Below are 26,905 nucleotides of genomic sequence, written 5' to 3' on the forward strand. Positions count from 1 at the left end.
CCTGACCAGTGCGCCAGTCCCTAATGAGAAACATCCCCATAACATGATGCTGCCATAACCATACTTCACAGTAGGGATGGTGTTCTTTGGTGATATGCTGTGTTGGGTTTGCACCAAATGTAACATTTTGCATTTAGGCCAGAAAGTTCTATTTTGGTTTTGTCAGACCACAAAGCTTTTTGCCACATGGCTTCAGAATCAGTGGTTTTTTTTTTGCATACCAAAAAACAGGACTCAAGGTGAGATTTTTTTGAGTAATGGCTTCCTTATTGCCACCCTTCCATACAGGCCAGACTTGTGGAGTGCTTGGGACATTGTTGTCACATGCGTACAGTGACCAATCTTCCATAAAGGCCTGTCACTCTTTCAAAGTTGCCATTGGCCTCTTGGTGGCCTCTCTGATCAGTCTTCTCCTTGCTTGGTCATCCAGTTTGGAGGGACGGTCTGATCTAGGTAGGATCTTGGTGGTACCATACACCTTCCACTTCTTAACAATTGTCTTGACTGTGCTGCAAGGGATATTGAAGACCTTTGAAATGTTTTTTATACCAATCCCCTGATGTGCCTTTCCACAACTTTATTCCGGACATCTTTTGAAAGCTCCTTGGTGTTCATGGTTGAGTCTTTGCTGTGAAATGCACTACCCAGCAGAGGACACTAACAGGAACAGCTGATATTATTCTGAAAATCAGAATCGCTGCAATTTAATACAGGTGGAGGCCAATTAACTTGGTGTGTGATTTTGAAAGTGATTGGTTACACCTGAGCTAATTTACAGTTGATATTAGGGGGGTGGACACTTATCCCACCAAGATATTCTGGTTTTGTATTTTTAATGAATTATTTTTTAATCTGAGGAATATGTTTTTCACTTGGAAGTTGTGGGTTATGATGTGTACATAAAGGTGGGTGGGTAATTATATATATATATATATATATATATATATATATATATATATATATATATATATATATATATATATATATATATATATATATATATATATATATATAATTTGATGCAATTGAATTGCAGGAATAATGCAATAGGTAAAAATTTTGAAAGGGGTGTAGACTTTCTGCAGGCACTGTACAAGAGGACTTTGCATGGTGTGCATGTGTTATAATTCATAGGAAATCAGATCTTGAACCTCCACATACAAGATAAATGCACGCGTGAACTTGAAATCCAGTATGATAATGCAACAAATACTCTAAATTTTGCTGGACTTGAACCGAATCCTTGAGCCCTCACAACCCAAGTGAGTCTGAGTAAAAGTCCGCCAGCAAATGGACTCGAGTCCCACATCAATGACTTCTGGAGGTTTTTTGTTGTTGTTGCCCACCCCCCCTTCCACCCTCAAACTAATGAGTTACAAAACAACCCCTCCTTTCCAAATAAGTGTTTTATCTACTCTTCCTCCACCCATTTACTTTTTGTTTCATCACGATCCCCAATTTTCTCTTCGTCTTCAAATTATTCCCGTGTCTTTCTGTCCCTCCCATTCTGCATCCAAGTGCCCCTCTCCCCTGCTGTTGATGCATTTTGTGTTCGAGCTCTTCCACAAGCCAAGTTCACATTTTTTAAATTTCACTGAAATGGTATTTCATTGAAAAACATCTTCCCAACTCTTACATTGTACCAATTTTTGTCAATGTAGGCCACTTCCTTTGAGGAAGAATGTAGAACTAGTCATGCAAGTGAGTCACATGGATCTGCATCTGGGTTAGGTAGAACAATGTAATCCACTTGGTTCATACTTTATTACAAACCAAATTATCAACACCATTGAATATTGATGGAGTTCGACTAACCACCATGGGAATAATGGAGAAACTGACATTTCAGACATTAATATTAAGAGGCGTTAACATTGATACCCAGAATGTCAGTTTGTCTTTTTTCTTCCCAAAGCAGTTAGAAAACTTTCATCAAGATTTGGTTGATTTATGCATTGTACTTCCTTTGAGGCAATACAATTTTAAAAACAAATGAGAACAACGAATTTGGCATGAATGCCGATACGAAAACAAGCAGGTGGATGCACATACAAACAACTCGAAAATAATGCATCTGGCCTTCAGCTGCGGAGACATAATTCCTGATGCTCTTCTACTTACTGAGACACGACGAGGCTGAGATTCCTGTATCAGGCGCTTATCTCGGCCCTTTCGTGAAATCTCCCCCCCACGATTCTGCCGGATCGATGGACCTGTTAAAAGTACAGAAATGCAGTCATCAACTGGCAATGGGTTTAACAAATATATCTCCAAACATAACGTGTTCATGATAAATTTAATAAAAGCAGCACATCTCCAACAGTCTGAGCTTACTTAAGTTATTTGAAGGTTGGCCAAGCACAGAATTGCAAAATTACGATATGATGAAGCCTTCTCAGGATTCATTTAATAACCAGTGTAAAATTTGGAGAGAACCTCGTATCGTTAAAAGACAACCAAATTTGCAGTTATTCAAATTACTCGCTCCACCAAAGGTTATGTTTTTACCACGGTTTGTCTGTGTTTATGAGCAGATTCAGACGAAACTTGCTGGACAGGTTGGGTGTGTGACAAGGATGAATTGATTTGATTTTGGTGAAGATCTGGATCCAATAATGTTCTTAATTTTCAAAGTGGTTCTTCACCATTGAGAGATGGGGCTAAAAACTATAAACACAATATTTGAAAAAGTTGTGGACGGATGACAAAACTTGGAGAAGTTGGGTAAGTGACAAGCGGATTAGATTTTGCTTCAGGTTCAGGTGGAGATCCGACCCATCAGTGAGATACAAAATGTAAACCGTATAGCCTGGCAGAGGTATGCCCTCGACTGAGTGCCATTCTAATTATTTCAGGAATGATTGAACCAACTCAGACCTTGATCTGGATCTCATAATGGGAACTCGCCATTCAAGTCCAATGTTTTCCACAAAAGTTTTAGACCAGTAAGGATCTTGAAGGTAAGTAGTCAACTCTTATGCTTATTCAGCATTCCAGATACAGATGAGATACAGGTGGCACTCGTACAAAGCAGGGGATGAGTTCCCGTGAAACGCCATGTTATTCGAAAACGTGTTATGGGGAAATATTTAACATGTGAAAATCTGAGTTGTGTTCAAAATGGGGAAGATTTCAACCTTTTCAGGTTGAAGACCAACAACAACAAAAAAACCCTCAACAAAGCAGTTTACAATACATAAATAAAACATAAAAACAAATAAAAACATGAATATTAAATACTTTTTAATAAGTGTTGTCATTGGGGTTGGATACAATACAAATTGCTTGTTGCAGGCTTATTCAGGTGTGGCAGGCTGTTCAGTTGAAGTTGAAGTCTCAGAAAATGAAATTGAGGCTGATTCGCTAGGGATTTTTTTTTAACTTCATCATGGAGACTCGAGTGGCTGTCTTGACATTTTGTGTTCGTAGACCTCCTTGTAACATTTCAGGACATTCTCAATCTCCCTCCGCACCTTGCAACTTCTCATGAAGTCGGGATCATGTTCATCATGAATGGCTCGCTCAGAATGACGGGGCACGCCGAAAGCATACGCAGCGAGTGAATATTCGCTCAGAATGACATAGCGTGGTGGTTGTCGTTGAATTAAATCCACTCTGTAGCGAAAATGCGTTATACGAGGGTCACCTGAATGCGATTCGGTCATGGCACCAAGACAAAAGATGAACCTTGGTAAATAGTTTCACACTTTTGTTTCAGTAATCCTTTCTGGGAAGAAAAACTGATGTGGTCGACTGTCTCCTGCATCAGTTTCACATTGATATTGAAAGCCTTGTGCCAAGATAAAAATAGTGGACAGCTGGACAAATGCATTAAAGATTGTAGATGTACAGAATAATGCGACATGAAAACGGTCGGCAATGTTACCTGTATATTACATCAGTTTTGGGATGGCTCTCGTACAAGCATATGTGAGAAAGGGGACACCCAGTTGAACCCCTCAAGTGGTACCATGGTACATGAGATTTCACTGCACAGTAATGCTGGTCAGTCATACAATTCCAAAATTTAGGAATATAGTTTTAGGTGAGCAAGAGTCCATCACACGCAAGACAATTTCCACCCACCTTATCCCCACAAAACTCAAATGTTTAAAACAAATTTCAACTGATCAATGTTATTTTCTCAAGAGTACAACCCTCACAATACAAACTGGAGACTTCATAGAACAACGTACTCCATGCAATCTTGAGAAAAAGGACATGGGAAGGATCTTTTAAACTCTTACTTTGCGTTTCTGAGCACAATCAAGACTAGCTTGGTTCCTGAACTTTGAACAACAGACGAAATGGCAACCATACGAAGCTGACAAGTCAGAGTAGGCCAGAGCTGAACCTTCTGCCAACTCATTTTAGAGAAGCTGACGATTTTGAAAATCTGAGAAAAAGATTTCACTAAACAAACATATGTTGGACTAAGTTAGCAATGCAACGACCGACTTAGGTGCTGCTATTTTGTCTGAATCTCACTGTTACTCCACCATCAGAGCATGCGGCAAAATTGATTTGTCAAAATGGCATAAAGCTTTGCCAAAGTACTGCTAAACTGACTGTTTTTGGAAGTGCAAAGAATATATCCAAGATAATCTCCACTCATGGCTCACGAACCTCCTCTCCTCTCGCAATCAACACGTGACTCTTAACGGCGCTCTCATATCTTCTGTTCCTGTCGAGGCTGGAGTTCCTCACAAAAAAAAGTGTTCTGGGCCCTGTGCTTTTACTGTTTTTTTTATTAATGATCTCTCTGACTGGAGAATCCTCTCTCTGCTGATGACTCCACCCTCTGCCATACCATCTCTCATTCCTCTGATCGGCAAGCAGCAGCCTCTTCACTCTGCAGGCCTGGATAAAATCACAAGCTGGTCAAACACTTGGAACATGTCTTTCAATCCTAACAAACCTCTCACAAAATCTCTCCAAAAGGATAGTCTGGAAATTCCCCCACCCCTCCCCCCCCAATTCACTTTCTCAACAATCCCCGAGAAGAAGTCCATTCATTCAAGCTTTTAGGCCTCACTATATGCCACAATCTTTCCTGGGAAAGCCACATCTCCAAGCTGGCCTCCAGAGCCAGTTGCTGACTGGGCATCCTATGTCATGCAAAGTCCTTCCTTGGCACACCTAAATTCCTGATCACATACAAAGCTTTCATCCTCAGTCTGATGGAGTACTGTTCTTCCAAATAGAGTGGTGCTCCAGCCTCACATCTTGCTCAGCTGAGTCTTTGGGTTTCTCACTCTCTCACTGCAGGTAGGGTGGGCACACATTGACTTTTTCTCTGTTGTCCCGTTGAAAGGAGCGTTTTTTAAGGCCATTTTTCACGCTGATCACAAATCCGTTGAAATTTTTGACCGAGGATGATGTCTTAGGTTGGTAAAATGCAAAACATCAAAATGGCCACCAAATTTACCCACTTTTCAGGTAAAATTTCATAATTATGGCTTAATAGGGCATGAAATAATATTACATGCCCGAGTAAGACATAATTATCAAATTTTACCTGAAAAGTGGGTAAATTTGGTGGCCATTTTGATTTTTTGCATTTTACCAACCTAACACATCATCCTATGTCAAAAAGTTCAACCGATTCGTGATCAGCGTGAAATTTGGCCATAAAAAACACTCCTTTCAAAAAAAGTATGGTTGTATGCCCAACCCTACTGCAGGCAAGTCAGTGGTATTTGTCTTCTACAGTCTCGTCTGGCCTTGACCCCATCCCCACTCTGTCTGGGTTGTCCTCCCTATATTTCCAGAGGGAGTGCAAGGTCCGCCAAAATGAGAATTATTGCTCACCTTCACTTTTTCATTCGTCTTTTTTCCCGCCTTTGGAACAAACTCCCACACTCTCTTCAATCCCACTCCTCCCTCCAGGTCTTCAAAACTGCTCATCACCACCATCGCATATCTTCCACCATCCAAAATCATCTTTTCTACCTCCATTAATCCACCCCAAACCAACCTCCTTCAAATTCCCTGTTTTCCTTCCTGAAAGTCCCTGGAGTACCACATTGTTTACCCTGTGTAGCCCACCCCATTCCATAGCTTTCCTATTGTGTGTTCCATACTATTCTGTGCTTCACTATCCCACCGTTATGCATTTCTGTGTATTCGCTCTTACAAGAGCCTCAACATGGTATACAAATAAACAAATAAAATGAAAAATCACTCACTGACAACTTGGCAAAACAGCACAAAGTAAAATGGCACTCAGTAGAGTGTACACCTCTGCCACGTGGAACATTTTACGTTTTGTATCCCACCGATGGGCTGGATCCAAACCAAAGCCCAATCCGCTTGTTCTTGTCACCTATACTCATCCATCTGCTTTTGTCATAACTCGTCCACAACTTTTTGAGATACAGTATAGTGATATATTTAGTTTATGGTCCTATCTATCAATTTTAGAAATTAGGCCTGTGTTGACCTTTTGACCTTAAAATTAATTGGTGGCTGAATTCAGCGTCCTGACATGAAAATGCTGTTCAAATTTCAAGTCAATCGGATGAAAATTGAGGATTTTCGAAAATTTGGCCCAAGATACAAATCTTGGGTGTTAAAGGACACCCTTTTGGCCTAAGTTGATCTCAAAATTAATAGGTGGTTGAATTCAGTGACCTGTTATGCAAATGCTAAGCCCCGGGCAAAGGGTGAGGTGACGACCCAAAGCGACATACCGTGACCCGAATCGCGCTTCCACATAGGGGCCTGGTGGTCATAGCCCGCCCTGCCAGACTCCTGGGGCCGGAAGCGGTCTCATTCACACATCCAGCATAACACAGCCCGGAGCCTGACACCAAACTCCCGGGCCGCCACCCCACCCAACCCCCCCCCCCAACGTCCCGAGCCGCACACCCGCCCTGCCATATTCTGGCGACTGGACGAGGGTCGTATCGGTCCCGCATGCCCATTCGGGAAGGGGGGCATCCCCGGCAAGATGCGGTTGGCGCTGTCAACATGCTTGGCTTGTCCCCGCATCACAAGGTCCGAGTACCTTGAGCCGTGCAGCACGCCTCTGCTTAGTGGCAAATTGTATCGATGCAGAAGTGCGAGGAGGCGTGGGATGATTTTTTCCCGTGTGCGGGAGATGTTGGTGATTGAGGTTGTGAGTTTTTGGTGAGCGAAGTTTGAGCAAGGTGAGACACCGCTGTAAACTGGCATGCAGATTTGAGTGAAAGGGTGCACCATGCATGCGCCGGGCAGCGTCTTTGTTCATGTTGTGAGTCTTTCACAGGTGGCTGCTTGGTGCTAATATGCGTGTGTGCGTGTGTGCGTGTGTGCGTGTGCGTGTGGTGTCCTGGCACTTGTCCTCGTAAGTTAAGATTGCAGAAGATTATTATTATTTTGGGTTAAGTCTGCTATGTGTCTGTTTTTGTAAGTTGCTTGTATTATTGTTGCACCTCACACTTCTTTCTATCCCTGCATTACACTCACCAATAAAACTAATCACTGCACCACTTAACTTTCCTCACCTGCTTGTACATAAATTATTAGAAATGTTCCCAGCTCGTTTTTGTCTATTTGCATTGATCCAGCATGGTCTGAATACTAGCTTAGCCAGGACTTTATTCCCAACGATCCATTTCTTTTAGCCGGTACGTCCTTGGCAGTGTCGCTCGGCTGCATCCGATCTGGTAAAGTGATCCGATCCGGTAGAGTGATCTGGTTCAGACAAGGCATACCGAGGGCGTGTTCCCCGGTAATTAAATCACGTGATTAATTAGGTAACCCGGTTAACCCATAGAAGGGAGGACCTGAGGTCACGTGGTTGAGATATTGGCGTTCACGGTCGGTTAGCGACCCTCCGCGTCACAAATTATCTGTGTGCGACGGCCTACAATTCCGAGGAGTCTGGTGGGAGCCGGGATAGAGCGCGCCCCCCCCCCCCGGTGGTCTTCTCACCCCACGCCAGGCCCGCAACAACGCAACAATATAAATATTGTTACGTTTCCACCGCAGTCGGCGTGCAGACGACTGTTCAAGCCAAATTGCGGTCGCGCGCCCACCGAAGGCCGCAATCCAGTCGTGACTTTCCGGACCAACGCCAAAATCCAGTCACGGATGCCTTAACGCATCACAAACTAGCCAATTATTCTGTCCACGTGCTACGGGGTTGATCGCCGAATTATCGATGCACCTAATTATTCGCGGGGACAGAAATACCGGGAGTCGATACATCGACGGGACCTGTACGAAACCGAGCCGCTAAAGCAGATCGTTCCATGTGCAAAGCCGAGCGGTTATACATCAGCAAGTCCAGTCAGACCAAATGATCACTTTTATTGGCCTTAAAAGCCAGTTAATATCCCAAGCGCACCATGGCAGTCAATACAGGAAGGGACGCAACGAGCAGGTTTACATTCAACAACAGGGTGGTTTATTTTCACACTCGGCACGTAAGCAGTCAATGGGGGAATGGGGACAAGACACGAGCAAAAGCCTATAGCCGAGTTCTATTCGGAATGTACAAGCACGTACTTACTCACAATTCTACTTAGAGACAAGGCACCACAGACTTTCATACAAAAACCAAGAAAGAAAAGACACGGGCTCGTAAGCCTTTAATATTCCTCAGAGCTGGGATGACCGAAATGCTCTGAGAGGCCGGGCAGGTTACCTCGCCGCCCTGGTGGTGACTCGATGGTCTTCGGATCGGCGACCCTTGGTGTCTCCATTTGGTCCGATGCGTCGCGAACGCGCCAGTCGCTTGGGTGGCTTGACGAGCAGCTTGTACGGTTGCTTGGTCGGCTTCAGTGGCCCGGCTTCATCGCGGCGGCTTTTTGGCGAGCCTGGCCGGCGACGCTTCAGAGGAGCGAACGGGTCCCTTGCTCTTTCAGAGTTGATGCTCCTCTAGACCCCATTCACTCCTCGGTGTCCCCGACCGTATCAGGACTGTCTGCCCGGACCCCCACGCTCCGATTCTGCCGCCAGCTCCGACGACTCCAAGCTCCTCCGGTGAACGACGAACAACCACCTCCGCTCGCCAGCTTCACCACCAACTGCTCTCTCGCGTTGTCAACGCGGCTTTTTATAGCCAGGGGGGTGAAGCCGCTGGAGGTTTCGCCACCCGAAATCGGCGCTTCCCCCTTTCACCTCTGAACCGTCACCCCTTTCAGCTCTGATTGGCTGGCATTTTCCAAGGCAAAGCCCGTTTTGATTCACTTATGCAAATCAGCAGTCTTCACGGCTGATTTGCACACAGAGGCTGGAATGTGGTTCTCCCTGTCGCGCCGCGAGTTCGTATCACAGCATTTTGCCGCTGTCGCTCAGGCGGGCGTGATGGTGTCGCGATGTTGATGGCGCTGTGGTGGGGATGGCGTGGTTGTTGAGTTGTTGGCATTGTGGTGGAGGTGGCGTGGTTGTTGAGTTGTTGGCGTTGTGGTGGAGGTGGCGTGGTTGTTGAGTTGTTGGCATTGTGGTGGAGGTGGCATGGTTGTTGAGTTGTTGGCGTTGTGGTGGTGGCGGCATGGCTGTAGAGTTGTTGTTGAGATGTTGTTTGTTTAAAATAAAAGATGGAAAAAGAATAACGGCTAACTCAAAGATTCACAGCCCGGCACACGAACAATTTCCGTTATACATTGGTGGGGGAATCTAACCTGGAACGCACACTTAACAAAATAACTGATCTCTGGGGAACCTGAATGGTGTTCTGTGAATTTCCACCACCGTAACAATATATTCGGAAGCTTTCCACCAATTTTGCACCCTTTTTTTACGCAACCTCCTTTAACACGTTAAATTCGTTCTTCATGCCTGTTCGTATCCTTTATGATGTTCCTAAAAACAGTTTCCCATTTGGAACGATTTTGAATTTTGTTTGTTTGTCTGTCAGACAAGCAAAAACAATTGCCTTGCTCCTTTGTGTGCATGCACAAAATGGATGAGATTCTGTACTATTTGCCAAATTCAAGCCAAAGTATTGATAAACTGCAGGTTCGTGGTCTGATTTGTTCTGCAGTATTCCAAATTAAATTGGAATAAAGTAGTTCTTTGATCATAGAATGACAAACAGACAGTTTAACCCCACTTTGGGCTTCAGGTAATAACACTGGCAATCTGAACTTCCACATTAATCAAAACACTCCTGTAATTCCATCCCCCCCCCTCAAATCTCACCCAATAACCATACCACACTCTACCCTGCAGGCAAATCAATGTCCTTGCATATAAACACGTTGTCTGAAGCCATGTGTTTACCTTTTTTGTCCAATGTCTTTGGAGGTAACTGGCAATCTTGAGTGGTTCCCTGGAGCTTGTGATGTGATGAAGCAGAAACCTTTCCTTCAGGCACTGGAGGGAGAACTACATCAGTTTCTGGAAAATAAAAATGCAAAAAATTTCACACAATTCGATTATTTTTAAATCAATGGCCGCCAAGATACAAACCAAATTATCACCGTGCAATGCAAAACTGCTTGGGTCTTAAAGGGTAAATTGCAAACTTAGGGGTGAGGTTTTGTACTCGCCACGGCCGAGCTTCCTTTGTTTTCCTTTTGTTGATGGCAAAGGAGAGAAAACCTGCAAAACAAGTGGGGTTTTTTTTTTTTCATTGCTTGTAATGTCTTGCTTATTGTACAGCAAATTATTTCCTGAAAAAAAATTTTGTCATTATTTAACCTCTTGAAAACCCACCTTCTGGCAAAATTTACAAACAGTTTCAATTTCTTTTCAACTTTTACAAGAATAGACATTAGGCCAAATCGATGAAAAGCAACAATTAAAATGAATGTTGGCACTGTACCAAAACAATGAGATAAAAAAAAAAAAATAGGACCACTGGACATTACATGTAGCTTATCTGGGCCCTGGCCAAATGTTGCAACCCAAACTTGGTAGAATTCTAAATGGTGGGTCTGGTGAGGAAGATTATTGAAGGAATTTAAACGATTTTCCAAAAGTTATACTTGGTCTGCGATTTTGACATTTTCAGTCATGTGATCGGCAGGACCTCCACAATTTATTTCAACCCTGCCTCATGTTGTAACCCAAATTTGGTATAATAGCTCTCTCTCATGCACAAATTTATCCCAACTCGTCTTCATTTGTCCTACCTTTCCTCCCGCCCATGGTACACTGAAGCTTGTGGCGAGGCAGTTGGCCTGAAACAATTTGCCTTTGCCTCATGGAAGGCCAATCCAACTAAAGGCAATCTCAGTTCCTTTCACAAAGCTTGGAAAAAGGGCGTGTCTACCCTCAGAAAAGTCAGAAAACTATGTTTCGAAGCTCATGTCTGAACTCAAACCTGTCAGGACAGGTATGGGAGCATTCGGCGGAGCAACATGTCGCTGCATCCACTTTCCGCCAGTCTTCCAAGGGTCTGCATCTGGCCACCCCCCAGGCAGAAGCCTGGCTCACCCCCATCTCAAGATGCTGATCAACCTGCTGCAACCACGAGGCACGTGGTCGGCCCATTAGCCTGCTCCACTCACGAGGCTCCCTCGCTGAGAGAATCTGGTGAGCAGGATCAGCATCAGGAAAACGAGCCACATGTCCATACAGCTGCAGCTCACGCTCACTGACTATGCAGGTAACAAATGTCATTTGAGTCTCTCAGCAACCGCTCGTTGGACACAAAGTCTGACCAGCGATAGTCAAGGATTCTCCGAAGAGACATGGAACCAAAGGAGTTAAGTCTCCACCTCAGACCCCTGGAGAGAGTCCAAGTCTTACATCCATAGAGCAAGACTGCAAGCACCAAGGACCTGAAGACTCAGACTTTCGTCCTCCTGCACAGGTACCGGCATCGCCACACCCCATGATCTAGTGAATCCATGACTCCCCAGGCCGACCCAAACGTCTGTTGACCTCTGGCTCACAGCCAGCAAAGACATGAATATCACTGCCAAGGTAAGCGATTCTCTCCATGACCTCAACATCCTTGCCACAAACAGGTACAGACAGAATAGCAGCATCCAAGATGCCAGTGAAAGCCTGGATTAGTTTTGACCCAGCAAACTCAATCCCAGCGGCTCCGATTCCTCATTCAGCACCTCGAGGGCCCCAAAAGGATATCTGGAGTCTCCGTAAAGATGACTGCATCATCTGTGACATCAAGGTCAGAGATCTCGACATTCCCAAACAATGACCGCAACTTGATCTATCAGACAACCTCCCCAGAATCCAGTCCATACAAATGCTGAAAGTATGGGGACCAGAACACACCCCTGACGAACTCCAGTAACAACTAGAAATAAGTAAGATGGTATCACCACATCTCACAGCACTCTCAGTACCAGAGTATAGTTCAGACATCAGATTGATCAGTTTTGGTGGCACCTCACGAAGACAAAGAATACTCCAGGGGGGCATCCCGATTCACTGAATCAAACGCTTTACAGAGATCAACATAGGCCACAAGCAGCCCCTGCCGAAACTCTCGTCTGCGTTCGGTGAGGACCCGAAGAGCAAGGATACGGTCAATCGGTGACCTCTTTGTGTAAAGCCTGACTGCTCTGGACGCTGGTGCTCAAGCATATGGTGGCGAACCCAATCAATAATTATCCGAGAAATGACCTTACCCGGCACTGAGAGCAGCGCCACCCCACGGTATTTGTTGCAGTCTTGGCGATCACCCTTCCCTTTCCAGAAAGGAACAACAAGGCCCCTCTTCCAGTCAGTTGGGATGATGCCTATGTTCCAGGCAGAGCACAGAACTGCATGCAGTGCAACGAGTGTAGCATTTCCACCAGCCTTGAGAAGTTCAGCTTGGATGCCACAGATCCCTGGAGCTTTATCCCATTTCAACCGGTTCATCGCAGCCTGTTTCCACAAACGAAGGTGGACCACAGTTGATTGGAGGGTCAGCAATAGAAATAGACACACCTGACATCTCACTCAACAGCTGGTAGATCAGACTGGTGCAGCCGTTCAAGGTAACCGGCCCAGCAGGCCTTCACTTCGGACTCTCAAGAGCTCACCACCCTCTGCACCAACTGCAGTACACTGAGGGACGGCCTTGGAGGAATGCAATGCGCAAATTCCGTTGAAAGCAGAACGAGAATCACTTGACCACAGGTGATGCTTTACACCCTCAGATTCCTTGCACATTGGCCTCCTTGTCCACCCTTAGCGCACGTACAGTTTTACGCCTCAGCTCACTGAACAGCTCTGCCATTCAGGCTGGCTCTGCGACTCTGCTCAATGGTATCCAGTGTCCCTTGAGACAAAAATTCTTCTTCGCCCTATGGTGAGTTCCAAGACATCCACCGGCAACATCAAGGATAGTAGTCTTGAAGGCACTCCACAACTCTTCAGGATTTCCCAAAGCACCCAGACCCCTCCCCAAATCTCAACTCAGCCTGTTCACAAACTCCTTAGCTGCTCTCCAATTCTTGAGCTTGCCAACATTCAGCCGAGGTTGGGATGGTACCATTCTCCTGGATTTAAGCTGAAACTTCAGGGTTGCTACAATAAGCCTGTGGTCTGTATTGACGGAATGAGCACTCCGGTAGACCCTGCAGTTCTGGATTATCCTCCAGTGAGCATCAATGAGCACATGGTCAATCTCCTTTGCCACACCACCAGCGTTGGAATACAAAGTCCAGCAATGAGCCTGTGGGCATTGAAACAATGAGCAATCACCACAAGTCCATGACTTCTTGCAAAGTCACAGAACTTGGTGCAATTCTGGTTCACAGTTCCAGACCCATAGGGACCAACACATGTTTCATAACCATCGTTATAAGCTCCAATTGATGCATTGAAATCCCCCAAGACGAGAAGAACATCTCGCCTGGGGCACTGATCAACTAGACTCGAGCATGGCATAGAAGGTATCCTTCATGGCGAGATCACTCGCCTCAGTCGGAGCATTTACACAGACTAGGGAAACGACACCCAAGGATTGACGAATCCTTAGTCTCAGTATACGCTTGTTGACCGGACCGATGTTACCTCAATTATAATTTGAGTCAGCTTGTTGGATACAGCGATAGAAACTCCTTGGGCATAGTAACCATCAGAGCGACCAGACCAATCGTAGGTGTAACCACCCACCATGATCTCACCGCAATCCGGTCTCTGAACCTCAGAGAGTGCTGCAATAACGATGTACAAACACTTGAGCTTAGATAACAGACAGGTGATCATCCTCTCTGGGATAGGAAATTTCAGGCACTCACCCGAAAGGACCGCCTCAGGTTAATCCAAGGAGACCGCCATCTGGTGAATGACAACTCGGCACCACCCCGACACACACGACCACAATCTGACCCTGGAAGTTTGCCCTGTGGTTTTCCTCCTGTGGAAGAGTGGGAGTACCGAAGGATTTGCCCCAACCCCATCATCCGGTGAGCTGCCCTGCAAAGGGTATCTGCACAGGAGGTACTCCCACGGAGTGGGTTTTCACATTTCTTTGTGTTTGTGTTTTGCTGAGTGAAGGGTTTTATGGTGGCCAAAGGGCAAATCCTGCCACCAACCTCCTAAAAAAAAAAAAAAAAAAAAAAAAGGTAACCCAACTGTAGGAGGTCATCCAGACAGTTGGGCATGAAATGGATGGCCACTGGCTCACAAGAAGCTCCTCCACCCTTTGTCAGGTTTTGTTTTTAATCCTGCTGGGTGTTTACATCCATACAACCTCCTCACCAGGAAACTTGGTGGGGGAGACCGTTTAGTCACCGACAACTCGACCATGAAACAGGTTAGTACAGGTTTATGTGGTACCTGTAGCAAGTCACAGTTCCGATCTGGCCTGACAATAAATTACCCTTCACTGCACTGTTCCCTCAGATGTCAGCACCCCCCCCCCCCCACAACAAAGGAAACAAAGATGGCAAAAAATTATATATACATATATATATATATATATATATATATATATATATACATATATACATATATACATATATACATATATACATATATATATATATATATATATACATATATATATATATATATATATATATATATATATATATATATATATATATATATATATATATATATATATATATATACATATACATATATATATATATATATATATATATATATATATACATATATACATATATACATATATACATATATATATATATATATATATATATATATATATATATATATACATATATATATATATATATATATATATATATACATATATATATATATATATATACATATACATATACACACACACACACACACACACACACACACACACACACACACACACACACACACACACACACACACACACACACACACACACACACACACACACACACACACACACACACACACACACACACACACACACACACACACACACACACACACACACACACACACACACACACAAACACGCACATATCTCAGCTGGAAGTGTTGGGGGTCTGAACCACAAGTATTACTATTAAGGTAATGTTCAACTGTTACAACTGACTTAAACAGACCTGTGATCTTCAAGGTTTTGTTCAACTTAATGCATTAATTATTGAAGCCATCCATTACACATTTGACCCCAACCCCTCCAGTACGCTTCGTACATGCCGACATGCCGACTAGTTGGGTTTTTCAACAAACCAAATTCCCAATTTCCCTGCAGCCTGCCACACAGGTGTCCTGTTAACTTTACATATTGTTTTCACCAAGGGAAAAAGGTTACATTTATGTTGGTTGAAATGGGAGTGAGGGGGAGGGAGAGGGAGAGTGCAGGGTTGCGGGAGAGGTTAGATCCAACATATCTAACTGACCAAAGACAGGTGCGATGGCAGGAAGATGAAGGCTACTTGTATATGTACATACTGTACAACAAGACAATCACGTCTCGTCCATAATTCGAAGGAATAACCAATCAGCACTCAGCACTCACCTAATAAACACAGGTGGCTGGGATTATCAAATAAATTAACTACATGCTCTTCAAGCCAAAGAAAGCTGCATGAAGCAACCAAAAACGGCTACACAAGGTAAGAAGAGCTGTTTCAAACCCTACTAGAGTTCCTCTACAGCCAGAGACCTTCACAAGTAGTACATACATGAGAATCACAATGCTACATATGCCCCCTCCCCCACCCTCCCCACCTCCTTTTACGCTGTCACTGATCACTCACCAACAAGTGATGAAACCAGTCCAGCAAGCTGAGGGGGGAGGTGTGTGAACATCACATGAACAAGACAATAGATGCATTAGTACATTGGATCTTTAACCATCTCAGACATCAAGGCCCAGAAAGGCAAGTTACTGGAATTTTACACCAAGTCAGAGACAGACAAAGCTGCCGACAAGCGCCCCACTCTACACAAGCCAAAGATGGAGCAGCTAAAGTTCTGAATGAATGGTTTGCTCTCAAGCGTTCAGATGGAGCACCAATCTCAGGACCGATGTTAATTGAGAAGGAAAAGTATTTTTATGATCAGATGGGATTGACTGATCAATGTGCCTTTTCTGATGGCTGGTTGGCTTGTTTAAAGCCATAACATGGGATACAGCAGCTTGATTTCAGGAGAACAAAAGTCTGCAGATCACAATCCAGGAAATTTCCATTATGGTGACACAAGCAAGTGACAATAATCTTCAAAGTTTGACCAAAGTCGAAATTGAAGAGTGGCATGAAATGGAGCCCGTTAAATGACAGACTACGAAATAGTCGACAACGTTGTTAAGAGGATCTGAATAATATAATACAATATTATATAATGTAATATTAGGTCTATATGTATGTTTGACTTCCATGTAATCGGGTAGAGTGCATGGGAGGGTTTTTTTTGGGGGGGGGGGGGACAATCCAGAGTTTAGGGTGGAAAGGAACCATCTGCTCTGAGTCTAGGTCAGTTATAAGCCAACCTTGGCAGAGTTAGAGCAAAGACTTTATTAAGGAAAAAAAAAAAAAGGGTATGTGCCCTTTTCTTTCTTGGTGGTCAGCATTTAATGATAGAGCATGGACAACACTATGGCTTGGCAAGCATCATAAAACTTGATGTGCCTGATAGATTCCTCCTGTGTTGAAGTTCCTTGTAAGGGAACTCAGGTATATTAAAGCACACCTCAGGATATGCTGTGGTGAACAAGACTTAAAATCAGACAACTTGTCCAATTTGACATCAAATGAAATGAGAGGTTTTGATTTTTCAGTCGTTGATAATTTGTGAATGGTAAAAATTCTTGCCCTTCATACACACATTTGTGGTTTGCCTTGAAAGCAAAGGAGCATCACTCTTCAAGCATGGTGCCAGGCTTTGCTCCAACAAATACTCATTCAATTCGAGGATCTGACACAATTCAATCTGAAAGAAAGAATAATTCATTTAAATTAATAAAAAATAAAATAAAATTTGTCACGAACATGCAAATATTGCATCATTTAAAGAAGCAAAAGGATGTTACAAGCAGATATATTATCTTACCATGCTGGGAAACAAATACCATGTATATTTGAGATTAATCTCATCAAGAAATTTAATAAACAGGAATTAATTCCTGTGTGGGGATGGGATGAAGAAATTGACAACCCAGGAATTAAACCCAAAAACTTAATCGCTTTTGTGGTGACAACCCACTGGGAGATAGAGTCTTCGAGTGAACCTCAGAACTCTCACACCAACACTGAAGCAAAAACCAAAAAAATAAAAATAAATAAAAACTTTATAACATCGTGCATTACAAGGATGTTCAAAACAGAACAATTTAATATTTTCCAAGAAAAGCTTCATTGTCACTCGTCTAAAAAGGAGGTTCAAACCAAAGATTCCAACACAAAGCTTCACAGCAAAGCAGAAATTGTTTTTTTTTTTATCGTGCCATATACAAGCAGCAAGGATGGCTGTTGAAGATGGGTGGCAGGGTGGCCTCAAGGAAAACGAAACCAAAAAAAAAAACACACACACAGACTTCAGAAATCGGCAGGTTGGAGTCAGTGCGATTGCTGACTACAGTACGTACTGTATACAACCCAAAAACCCAGAGTAGCATTCCCCCCCTTGTTTTGGGGGAATTTCAAAAAACAAATTATAGAAACAAGAAGGGCACTCGAAAGAGCGCATACATCCGCAACATTATGCTTGATCCCCGAGAACATATCGGGCCCAATAAATTTTTTGAAATATGCTATACAGTACGATTGTTGTGGGCCAGGGTTCGGTGGCAATAAACGACCACGAGGGGGAGCAGGAGGGTCGTCTCCACCGAACACCCCAGAATTTAGGTGGTGACTCTCGGATAAGTCCGAAAGGTACAGGGTCCCTTAGCGGACCGTGGTCGCCAATATTTTGAAGGCGTGGGGTAGGGTTAATTGCCTAATTTCAATGTACCTGAGTACCCACGTTGTCAAATTACCGGGGAAGTCACACCCTCAACGGACTCTGTTGAACCGGGTCGCTCTAGCGACCTCGTTCCAGTGTAACCGAGCGGAATTACCAAAGTTGGTCGGACCCAATGACAACTTACGGCCTCACTATTTCTCAAGCCCACACCGTGCTGGGTCAATGGAAGAAAACACGGACAACGAACTGGAGCATTTAACAATTGGGGGGTTTATTTATAATGGGGGCAATAGTCGTGAAGGGAGACACAGAGCAGAGTTGCAACCGAATATCAGGCAGGCAATGTACAATGAAAAGAAAACACTTAAACAATTCTACATAACAGACTGGCGCGACGCGGCGCGCGCACACGCACACACACACACATGACCCTGTGAGTCTTTATTCGGCCCCTCAGTCCAAGCCAGTATTCAAATTAAATGGTTGATAAGGAACGGCTGGCCAGGCTGTGGCTGCATCCCATATAGGATCCCTTTAACGTTAAAGCGGTCTTCACCATGCCCACAGCAGTTAAAGAAATTAAATTAATTTGTTCAAATGACTTTATCCACAAAAGAGTTTCTGTTTAACATAGAACACCCTGGAGACATCGCAAAGTTTAATCACCTGTGAAATAAACATTGCAGATAATCAGCCACGATGCCTGCTCATCTGTGCACATGTCACGTGGTACATCGGTTCGTGCAAACGTTATAACTTTATTTTGAAATGTCTGTTTTTCACCAGATTTGCTTTGATTGCTTGGAGAACACCTCACAAAACCTCCAAAAATATAGACAGATCTGGCAGACGCTATGGATAGGCAGGCCCTCTGGGGACAGGGTGCAAGGTCGAGCAGTGAATGCATTAAATCAAATCGCTCAATGAAGCTGATTATTTTTGGCACGTTACTAATTTTTTTGTTCACTCAATACAATTCTCCAAACAGAAGAAAAAGATAAGTTTAACACGATAAATTTCCCATTTTCTTCTGTATATATATATATATATATATATATATATATATATATATATATATATATATATATATATATATATATATATATATATGAAGTAGGGAACATAGCCTTGCTTGATTAAAGTAAATAGGTATATCAGCTTAGTAATAAGACATTTCTTTAAATTATCAGATTTAACAACAGATTTCTACACGTATTTAGTCCGGACAATATCCAATCAAAACCGAAATAATATTTCAATTATATACTATGATTAGTCCATGAAAGTAGATGATGGAAAATCGTATCATATAATGCATGAAATCGCTCAAAGCTCCTAATATGAAAACTATAGCACTGACAAAAGTGATGTATACGATTCGTAGCTATGATGAACAGGCATTCGATAACATGAGTGAGGAAAGTGGAAAAAAAAAAGAAGAAAAAAACCTATCGTTAAGAAATCGTTGCAGCCTGTTCCAAGTCAGGGCATGGTTGAGCAGTCAAAAAAAAATGGCGGCTTCAGACCCCAGCAAGGTTACCAAGGAAACGCCTTAAGACCCAGAGAGTGAGGTGGCCGATATAATTAAAAAAGGCCGTTAATCATCTTCAAAAGGGGTGTTTTAATTAACCCAAACACCCAATTTTCAGTCATACACTTCCTTGGAGTTTACTTAAAATGCACGCAAAGATTCAGGCTGCTAGATTTCATGGTTTTGGAGTTATGGAGGAGACACAAACAGACACGCTCATATAGATACCAGCAGGGGTGCCCGGCGTTGCAGGCAACACCGGGTCCCTCTTCCCTCATCCCATTCCTTCCCGTGCTTCCTACCCAAAGACCTCATGAGAGACTGTGACCCCTTCACCTCTCCCTTCCCACCCCACCCCTTTCCCTGCCTCCCTTGATTGGTGGAAGTTGGCTTTGGGGCTTCCCACTCTGGGGATGTGCACAGTGCAAAAATGCAAGTCATCTCCACAGCTGACTTGTAATACCAGCAGGGGTGCCCGGTTATGTTGTGTACATATGTTATGACCTCTGCCACCACTACCACCACCACCGAGTGGCGCAACAAGATACACATTTACATAGAGAATTTTTGTCAACCTTCACTCCCGAACCCCTGAAACTGCAGATGAAACCAAGTAACCCATGTTTACCATGAGGTTAAACTTGGTGGCAATTGGCGCAGTAGTTTTAGCATAATTGGTGTTGCACACAGATAGACAAGGCAGACAAACAGAAAATAAAATGTATTTATTCAATGCCAATGCATGGTATGTTTTGCTGATACACGTCGGTGTTAGTCAGTGCGGCATGGTGGAAATACCCAGCTCCTTGAACTTCCTGTCAATGAGAGGCCCTCGAGCCCACCGTAAAGCTTTCTTCGGAGTATCAGTGACACCATCATTCAGAAACATTTTTCTTTTCCCAAATCTAGCAGAGACGATTGCAAAGACCAGGTCTTGGCAAGAAGTCTGTCGGGAGACCTGCACCAGCATCTCGGGAAGAAATAAAGACGAGCCCATACAGTATAAGTTTCTCCACATGGTCCTCGCACCGGAGCTGACCGCTCGTTTCTCCACGGGACTCACAGCCCAACGAACAGGACACAATGTGGGAGTCGAGGAGTGTATTTCCACAAGCGTGCTGAGGGTCAAACCGAGTGGCTTTTGAACAGAACAGCGATTTGTGACAAGCATTTACTTGCTGTAAGCTGAATATGCATGACTAATGTATTACGGACAGCAGAGAAAAGGAAGGAGAGGGTGAAGGGAGGGGGGAGGGGGGTAGAGAAGAGGGAGGGAGTGGGGTGGAGCTAGGGATGAGTGCCTCAAGGGTGGGTGAAAGGATCGGGTGTGAAGGGAGGTGGGGGGGATAGGCGAGTGGATTTAGAGCAGTATGTGTGCATGCACACACAGGATTTTGACAATAGGGTAAGGTAGTGAGTCCAGCAGGTTAGCCTGGACAGCGCTGCCGATTGATGACCAGAACGTCCTGAACAGATCAAGATTGTACTGGCTCTGCCAGGCGGGTAGCAGTTTAGAAATGAGGTCTGGCTAGGTAGTTTGACTGTGGGATCAATGGAGGGGAGAAGAGTTGAGGTGGTGGAGATGATGCAGAGGATGATGGAAGTGTTATGTGTGCAGGAGACAAGATGGAAAGGAGACAGGGTGAGGAGGTTGGTAGGAGGATACAGGCTGTTGCACACGGGTAGAGATGGAAGGAGTAATGGAGTGGAAAAAAATAGTATTGGAAGACATCAGCAAGTCGGTGGTCAGAGTGGAAAGATGGGAGGGATGGATAAGTTATGGCATCATGTGTGGTAATCGAGGAAAATGGTGCGTGTTATGTCGATAAATGGGCCACAAATAGGAAGGACTGGGGCTGAGAAACAGGAATTCAGGGATGCAAGAGAGAGGATGATGGGAATGGTTGAGCTGGAGGTGCTGCTGTACATTGCAGGGGAGTTCAACACACATGGAAGGGTAGCCAAGCCAGGTGAAGAGGAAGGGGTTGGTAAATTTGGTTGGGGAACAACGAATAGAGGGTCAAGAGCTGGTGGAGCTGATGTCAAGGAATGGGATGGTCAAAGCTGATTCATTCTTTCAAAAGTGGAAAAGCCACAAGATTATCTGTAGTAGACATCATAGAACAGAACTGGATTTGGTTGTGGTAAGGAAGCTACAGTTGTGGAGGGTTAGGGTTGTCAGGCACTGGCAGGAGAGCATGCAACCATACAGCACAAGCCTGTGGTGTTTGTGGTATGGATGGGAAAATAAATAAATGAAAAGAGGGAGGTTAAGAGCAGTGTTCAGAAGATTATTAGGTGGGGATGTGTCGAGGGAACATTGCACAGAGTAAAAGGAGAGGATGAGGGTCAGATATGAGCAACTTAGCAAAGAAGCAGACTGTTTGGAGGAGTGGAAGAAGTATTGAAGTGTTTAGGGGAATTGCAGTAGTTTTGTGTGGAAGGACGACAGAAAAGGATGCATCATCTGAGGATATAAACCAGGTATGGTGGGCAGAAGAAGTAGTGAAGACTATTGGTGAAAAGGAGGGAAGGAATAGGATGCAGGGTTGCTGCACCTGTATGAGCAAAAGAAGAAAGCAGCAAGAATAACTGAATAAAGTGAGGAATGATATAGAAAAGGAGATGTACAACAAGGTGGAGCGGGATCATGGGAAGATTTTCTACAAATTGGCTCATCATAGGGATAAGGATAGCAAGGACATGGGGGGGGGGGGTTGGATCAAGGATGGTGGCTGGGAGATCATGACAGAGGAGAGCAGTATATTTCAAGGAGCTGTGGAACTGGGGAGGAAGCGACGATGAGATGGAGCTACCGTGTATATAGCAGAGAATAGTTGGTGAACATCACAGAGGAGGAGGTGCAGACAGCATTGAAGAGGATGAAAAAGAAAAGAGCGCTAGGCATTGATTGTGTGTACAGCGATAATTTCAGCAGGAGAAGTTGGAGTCAGTTGGATGAAGAGGCTGTTGAATGTATGTTTAAGAGAGGGTTCAATTCTGGAGGACTAGAGGCTGGGGTTAATTGTGCCGATATGGAAGGGGCAAGGTGATGTTCAACATCCAAGAAAGTACAGGATCATTACACTCTAAAGTCAGGTAATGATGGAGAGGATCCTGGACGGGAAGATAAGGAAGTGTGGGGAGATTGAGATTGGAGAAGAGCAGCAGGGGTTTAGAAAGGGTAGGGGGATGACAGATTGGATGTTCATGCTGAGTCAGCTGATGGAGAAGAGGTTGGAGGTGCAAGGTGAAATGGCATTGGGATTTGTGGAGAAGATCTACAACAGTCCCAAGAAATATAGTGATGGTGACACCAAGATGGATGGGAGTGCAGGAAGCAGAAGTTAGGTTGGTGGAAGGGACGTACAAGGGAATGAAGGGAAGAGTTTTGGTTGGTCCTGGGATGTCGGAGGAGTTTAGTGTGAGCATTGCGTTGAGGCAGGGAAGCGCTGTCGGCCCACTCATGTTTATCATGGTAATGGAGATAAGCAGGAAGGTAAACAAGAAAGGTAGTGGGCAGGAGATGCAGGAAGTACTGAGGGAGTGGAAGGAGGCATTTTGAAAGCACAGGCTGAAGAGTATGGAGAAGACCGAGGTGATGTGGGCCAGGCAGCAGAGAGAAAAAAAAGAATATCAGGTTTGAAGCGAAAGAGATTAGACCGGTAAATAGATTTGAGTATCGGGGGGGGGGGGGTGGGAGAACAGTGACCGGGGAGTGGAAGTCGGAGGCAGAGGAGGATTCAGGTGGGTAGTGTGGAAGTTGAATTATTAAAATGAATTTATAGACATGTAGAAAATTGAATCAATTGAATTTGTAGTCATGCAGAATAAAAAATCTTCTCTTAGTGCTTTGAAAAAGAATTACATAAATATATGTGCTGAGGTCAGTTAAAAGTAGACTATGCATTTCTCTGTTTTTAGCCAAAACAGAGGAATAAAATGTCTCATGAAAGACCATATCTGTTTTATAACCATTTAGTCAATCTCTCCCTCTCCCCACACCCCTTCCCCAAGGCTGAAAAACAACCCTTTAGATTTTAGAATAAGCAAAAATCTCTTTGTTGCAAATTTTGAGCCCACAAAGTCCATTTGGTGTCATAAAAAGCCTGGATATATACTTGTGATTCTGTATGAAATGTTAAGTCTTCAACTCACTCTACTTTTAAGAGTTGAGTTCTTCCTCCTGGTACACCAAGGAGAGTTTTTGTTGTCTCGAATAAATGGCTTGCATGTAAACTTAATCTTTTGCACCGTTTTAAGGTAGCTGGAAAAACCTGCTTCCAGTCAGAATGCATGGAGGAGGGTAGAGGAACGTGGAGGGATTAATGGCAGACAAAGGTAAAGGAAATTGAAAGGGAGGGTTCTGATGTTATATACAATGCCGGCCTACCATTACGGTCTGGAAACTGTGGCACTGACAGACGGCAGAGGCTGCAAGTTTGCAAGAACTGGGTCAGGATGATTGCAGGAAGATGGAGGGAGGAGAATGGTGTGCAGATCAGCTTGATCGGGAGATTGGTGAAATTCCTGAGACGGGCTGGTCACTTTGTGCGGATGGGGAAAAGGGAATGGCAAAGAGTGGATTGGTTGAGGGAGCAACGTAGGAGGGAAAGAGCTAGACCACGGTTGATATGGGAAGATTGCATGAGGGACATCAGTAAAGGGGGGATGGTGGTTGGAAAGTGGAGAGGATTGACCGAGGACAGAGGGAAGTGGAGTAGTAGCGTGGTCAAGGCAGGGCAGAAGCTTGGTGCCATTGGACCTCACCCTTATAAAGAAGAGGAATTGAGATTGTTCATTATCCCCACACTTTTTGATTTAAAAATAAATAAATAAAACAGGGGGATATTGCAATTTGCTCAGTCTAATCTATTAGTCTGTCCATCATACTGTGACGTCCACGGGACTTGAACAGTCCCGCCAACGTAGAATGAGCCGAAACGATGGAGGCGGTTTATTTATTTATAACCCAAACATGGCGGTTCTAATCGCTCTACCGCAAACGGGACGAGGAAGGTGGCACGAGTCACTTTTCACTGAGTTGATGATGTTTATTTGTTTTTATTATAACCAGAAATAACAAGACTCGGCAAGAAGAGGGATCCGGGGCGATTCGACGGGATGGTGTGGGATCGGGCGTGGGGAAAACACAGACAATTCCAATGAATATACAGTTCTCAATCCCTCTAAGGCGCCAAGCACACACACACACACACACACACACACACACACACACACACACACACACACACACACACACACACACACACACACACACACACACACACACACACACACACACACACACACACACACACACACACACACACACACACACACAAAACGTAGCTATTTCTGGTGGTCAGGCTGGACCGTGGTGTGGACGCAACTGTCCCTGGATCGGCGTCGGACGAGCTGGCCTTGCTCTCGTCAGGGGGGGCAGGAGAAACCGTGGTGCTGTCGACCTCCTGGTCTTGGCCCAAGTCCGCTCACAGCCGCCAGGGAACCAGTTCTGGCACCAAGTTGCGAGCAGGAGAGGGAGGCAGGTCCGCCCGCCGTTCGACCCCATACTCCGAGTCAGCAGAACCCCAGAGCCAACCAAGGTGAGGCACGAGGCTCAGCAAGGCTCCAAGACACAATCAAGAACACGATCGTGTCAGCACAACAAGGACGCTCCCCGCGCAACAGCCTCCACACCAAAAAAAACACGATCTTTTTGGTTGTAATCTTCTTCCTCTTCCTTTTTCAACCCCGAACAGAATATTTTTATCCTTGGTCCTCGTCACTTCAATCGAGCCGTTTATTGGCCCACCGCCATCGCCTTCTGCCAATCGTGATCACGGGGCGGAGCCATCCGCTGCACTGTCCTGTGACGTCATGGCCAGTCTCCAGAGAATACCAAAAAGGGGTTTACGCAGACACACTTACCCTATCCTGTGTCCCTATCTAATTACGTGACAATTATCATTCCCCCCCTTGAAGAAATGAACATTTACTAGACAACTTATCACCACTGAATTGCTACTTATTACATCGAGATCCTGGTAAACTCGAACAGCATGGCATACCTAATTAAACATCCTAATTACCCTTTGAATGCATACCCCCCCCCCTCAAACGTAACACTGCCCCCTCCTCTGGTACCGCAGCTCCTGCAAGGTATATCACAGGCGCTACCGTACCAGCCTTAACACTTACTGACTCACACCTAATTAACCTAACGAAATAAAGTAGGAGGGGCAATGGGCAGCGAGTCGCAGTTAACTTACCTATCCTGCTTAATGTACTACCCCCTTATAGCCTTATCCTCGCCTAAACAATCATTCGTTTTTTTTGTTTTTTTTTTATTTTATCACATGAGAGCACTGAGCGAAGTTGCACTCCATCTTCTGGATCATTGCTCTTGCCCAGCACTCTTCCAGTGATCTGGGGAGGGGAAACAAAAGGTTCCACAAAAACACAACACTTATACTTTACATTCCTACTCTAAGCCTTAACGACACTATTCACAGGATATTTACACTTGACCGCCTCCCCCAGTGGATGCTAATAGACCCAGCGTTACCTGGGGAGCCAATTTTCAAATTTGCTTGCCCCAAAATTATGCGGACATCATGCCCTTGCTGCACATGTCAAGTTGTGCGGGATCGAGTGGGACTCACACATCTTCACAACACTCACACCATGGTCATCATCACATTTCTAGGTCATGGTCCTCATTTTAATCATGCAGGCTGAATCCCGTCGTGGCCGTGGGGTGGGTTACCACAAGATGTTGGGGGCATCTCAGGTGCAACCATGCCCACAGGTAAGCTTTAGTCCAACCCGGACGTTTCTTCGCCCCGCTCCCTTTGATTCCCTCCCCCCTGGTAACCATCAGCTCTAATCCCGTACAACACTCTGGAAGGGGTCTCACTGGCTCCTCTGGCCTTCCTGGGTCGCCAAGGTCCTACCCGCCTTGGTTCTCCCAACCAGACCCTCTCCCAGTTGCCTCCAGACACTGTCACCATTAGCCACCGGGTGGTGAATCTCCTTGAAGGGGGTCGCAATTCACGCTCACCGTGAGCTTCAGCAATCCCTGTGGACAAGCACATCATCCCCACCCACAAAACCCACATGACTCCCCCACCCCATCGGCCTTACATGTGA

The 26,905-nt window shown here is 44.7% G+C and overlaps 1 protein-coding gene across 5 annotated transcripts in view; it reads right to left on the reverse strand.

The window, feature by feature from the left end:
• The window catches only part of LOC147016725 (kinesin-like protein KIF2A), a 105,655-nt gene that overhangs the window by 49,044 nt on the left and 29,706 nt on the right, over nt 1-26,905 (reverse strand). For 2 of the 5 annotated variants that reach the window (XM_085847869.1, XM_085847870.1), the window contains exons 2-6: nt 17,143-17,247; nt 16,074-16,101; nt 10,482-10,533; nt 10,213-10,329; nt 2,122-2,213 (exon numbers count right to left, since the gene is read on the reverse strand). In XM_085847869.1, the coding sequence (XP_085703995.1) occupies nt 2,122-2,213; nt 10,213-10,329; nt 10,482-10,533; nt 16,074-16,101; nt 17,143-17,174 (321 nt within the window). In that variant the 5' untranslated portion in view covers nt 17,175-17,247. The remainder of the gene's footprint in view (nt 1-2,121; nt 2,214-10,212; nt 10,330-10,481; nt 10,534-16,073; nt 16,102-17,142; nt 17,248-26,905) is intronic. The other 3 variants (XM_085847867.1, XM_085847866.1, XM_085847868.1) reach the window with 2 other exon arrangements.

The sequence above is a fragment of the Eptatretus burgeri genome, chromosome 11, assembly GCF_056783735.1.
Source record: "Eptatretus burgeri isolate ZD-2024b chromosome 11, Ebu_testis_v1, whole genome shotgun sequence".
NCBI classification, from domain to species: domain Eukaryota; kingdom Metazoa; phylum Chordata; class Myxini; order Myxiniformes; family Myxinidae; genus Eptatretus; species Eptatretus burgeri.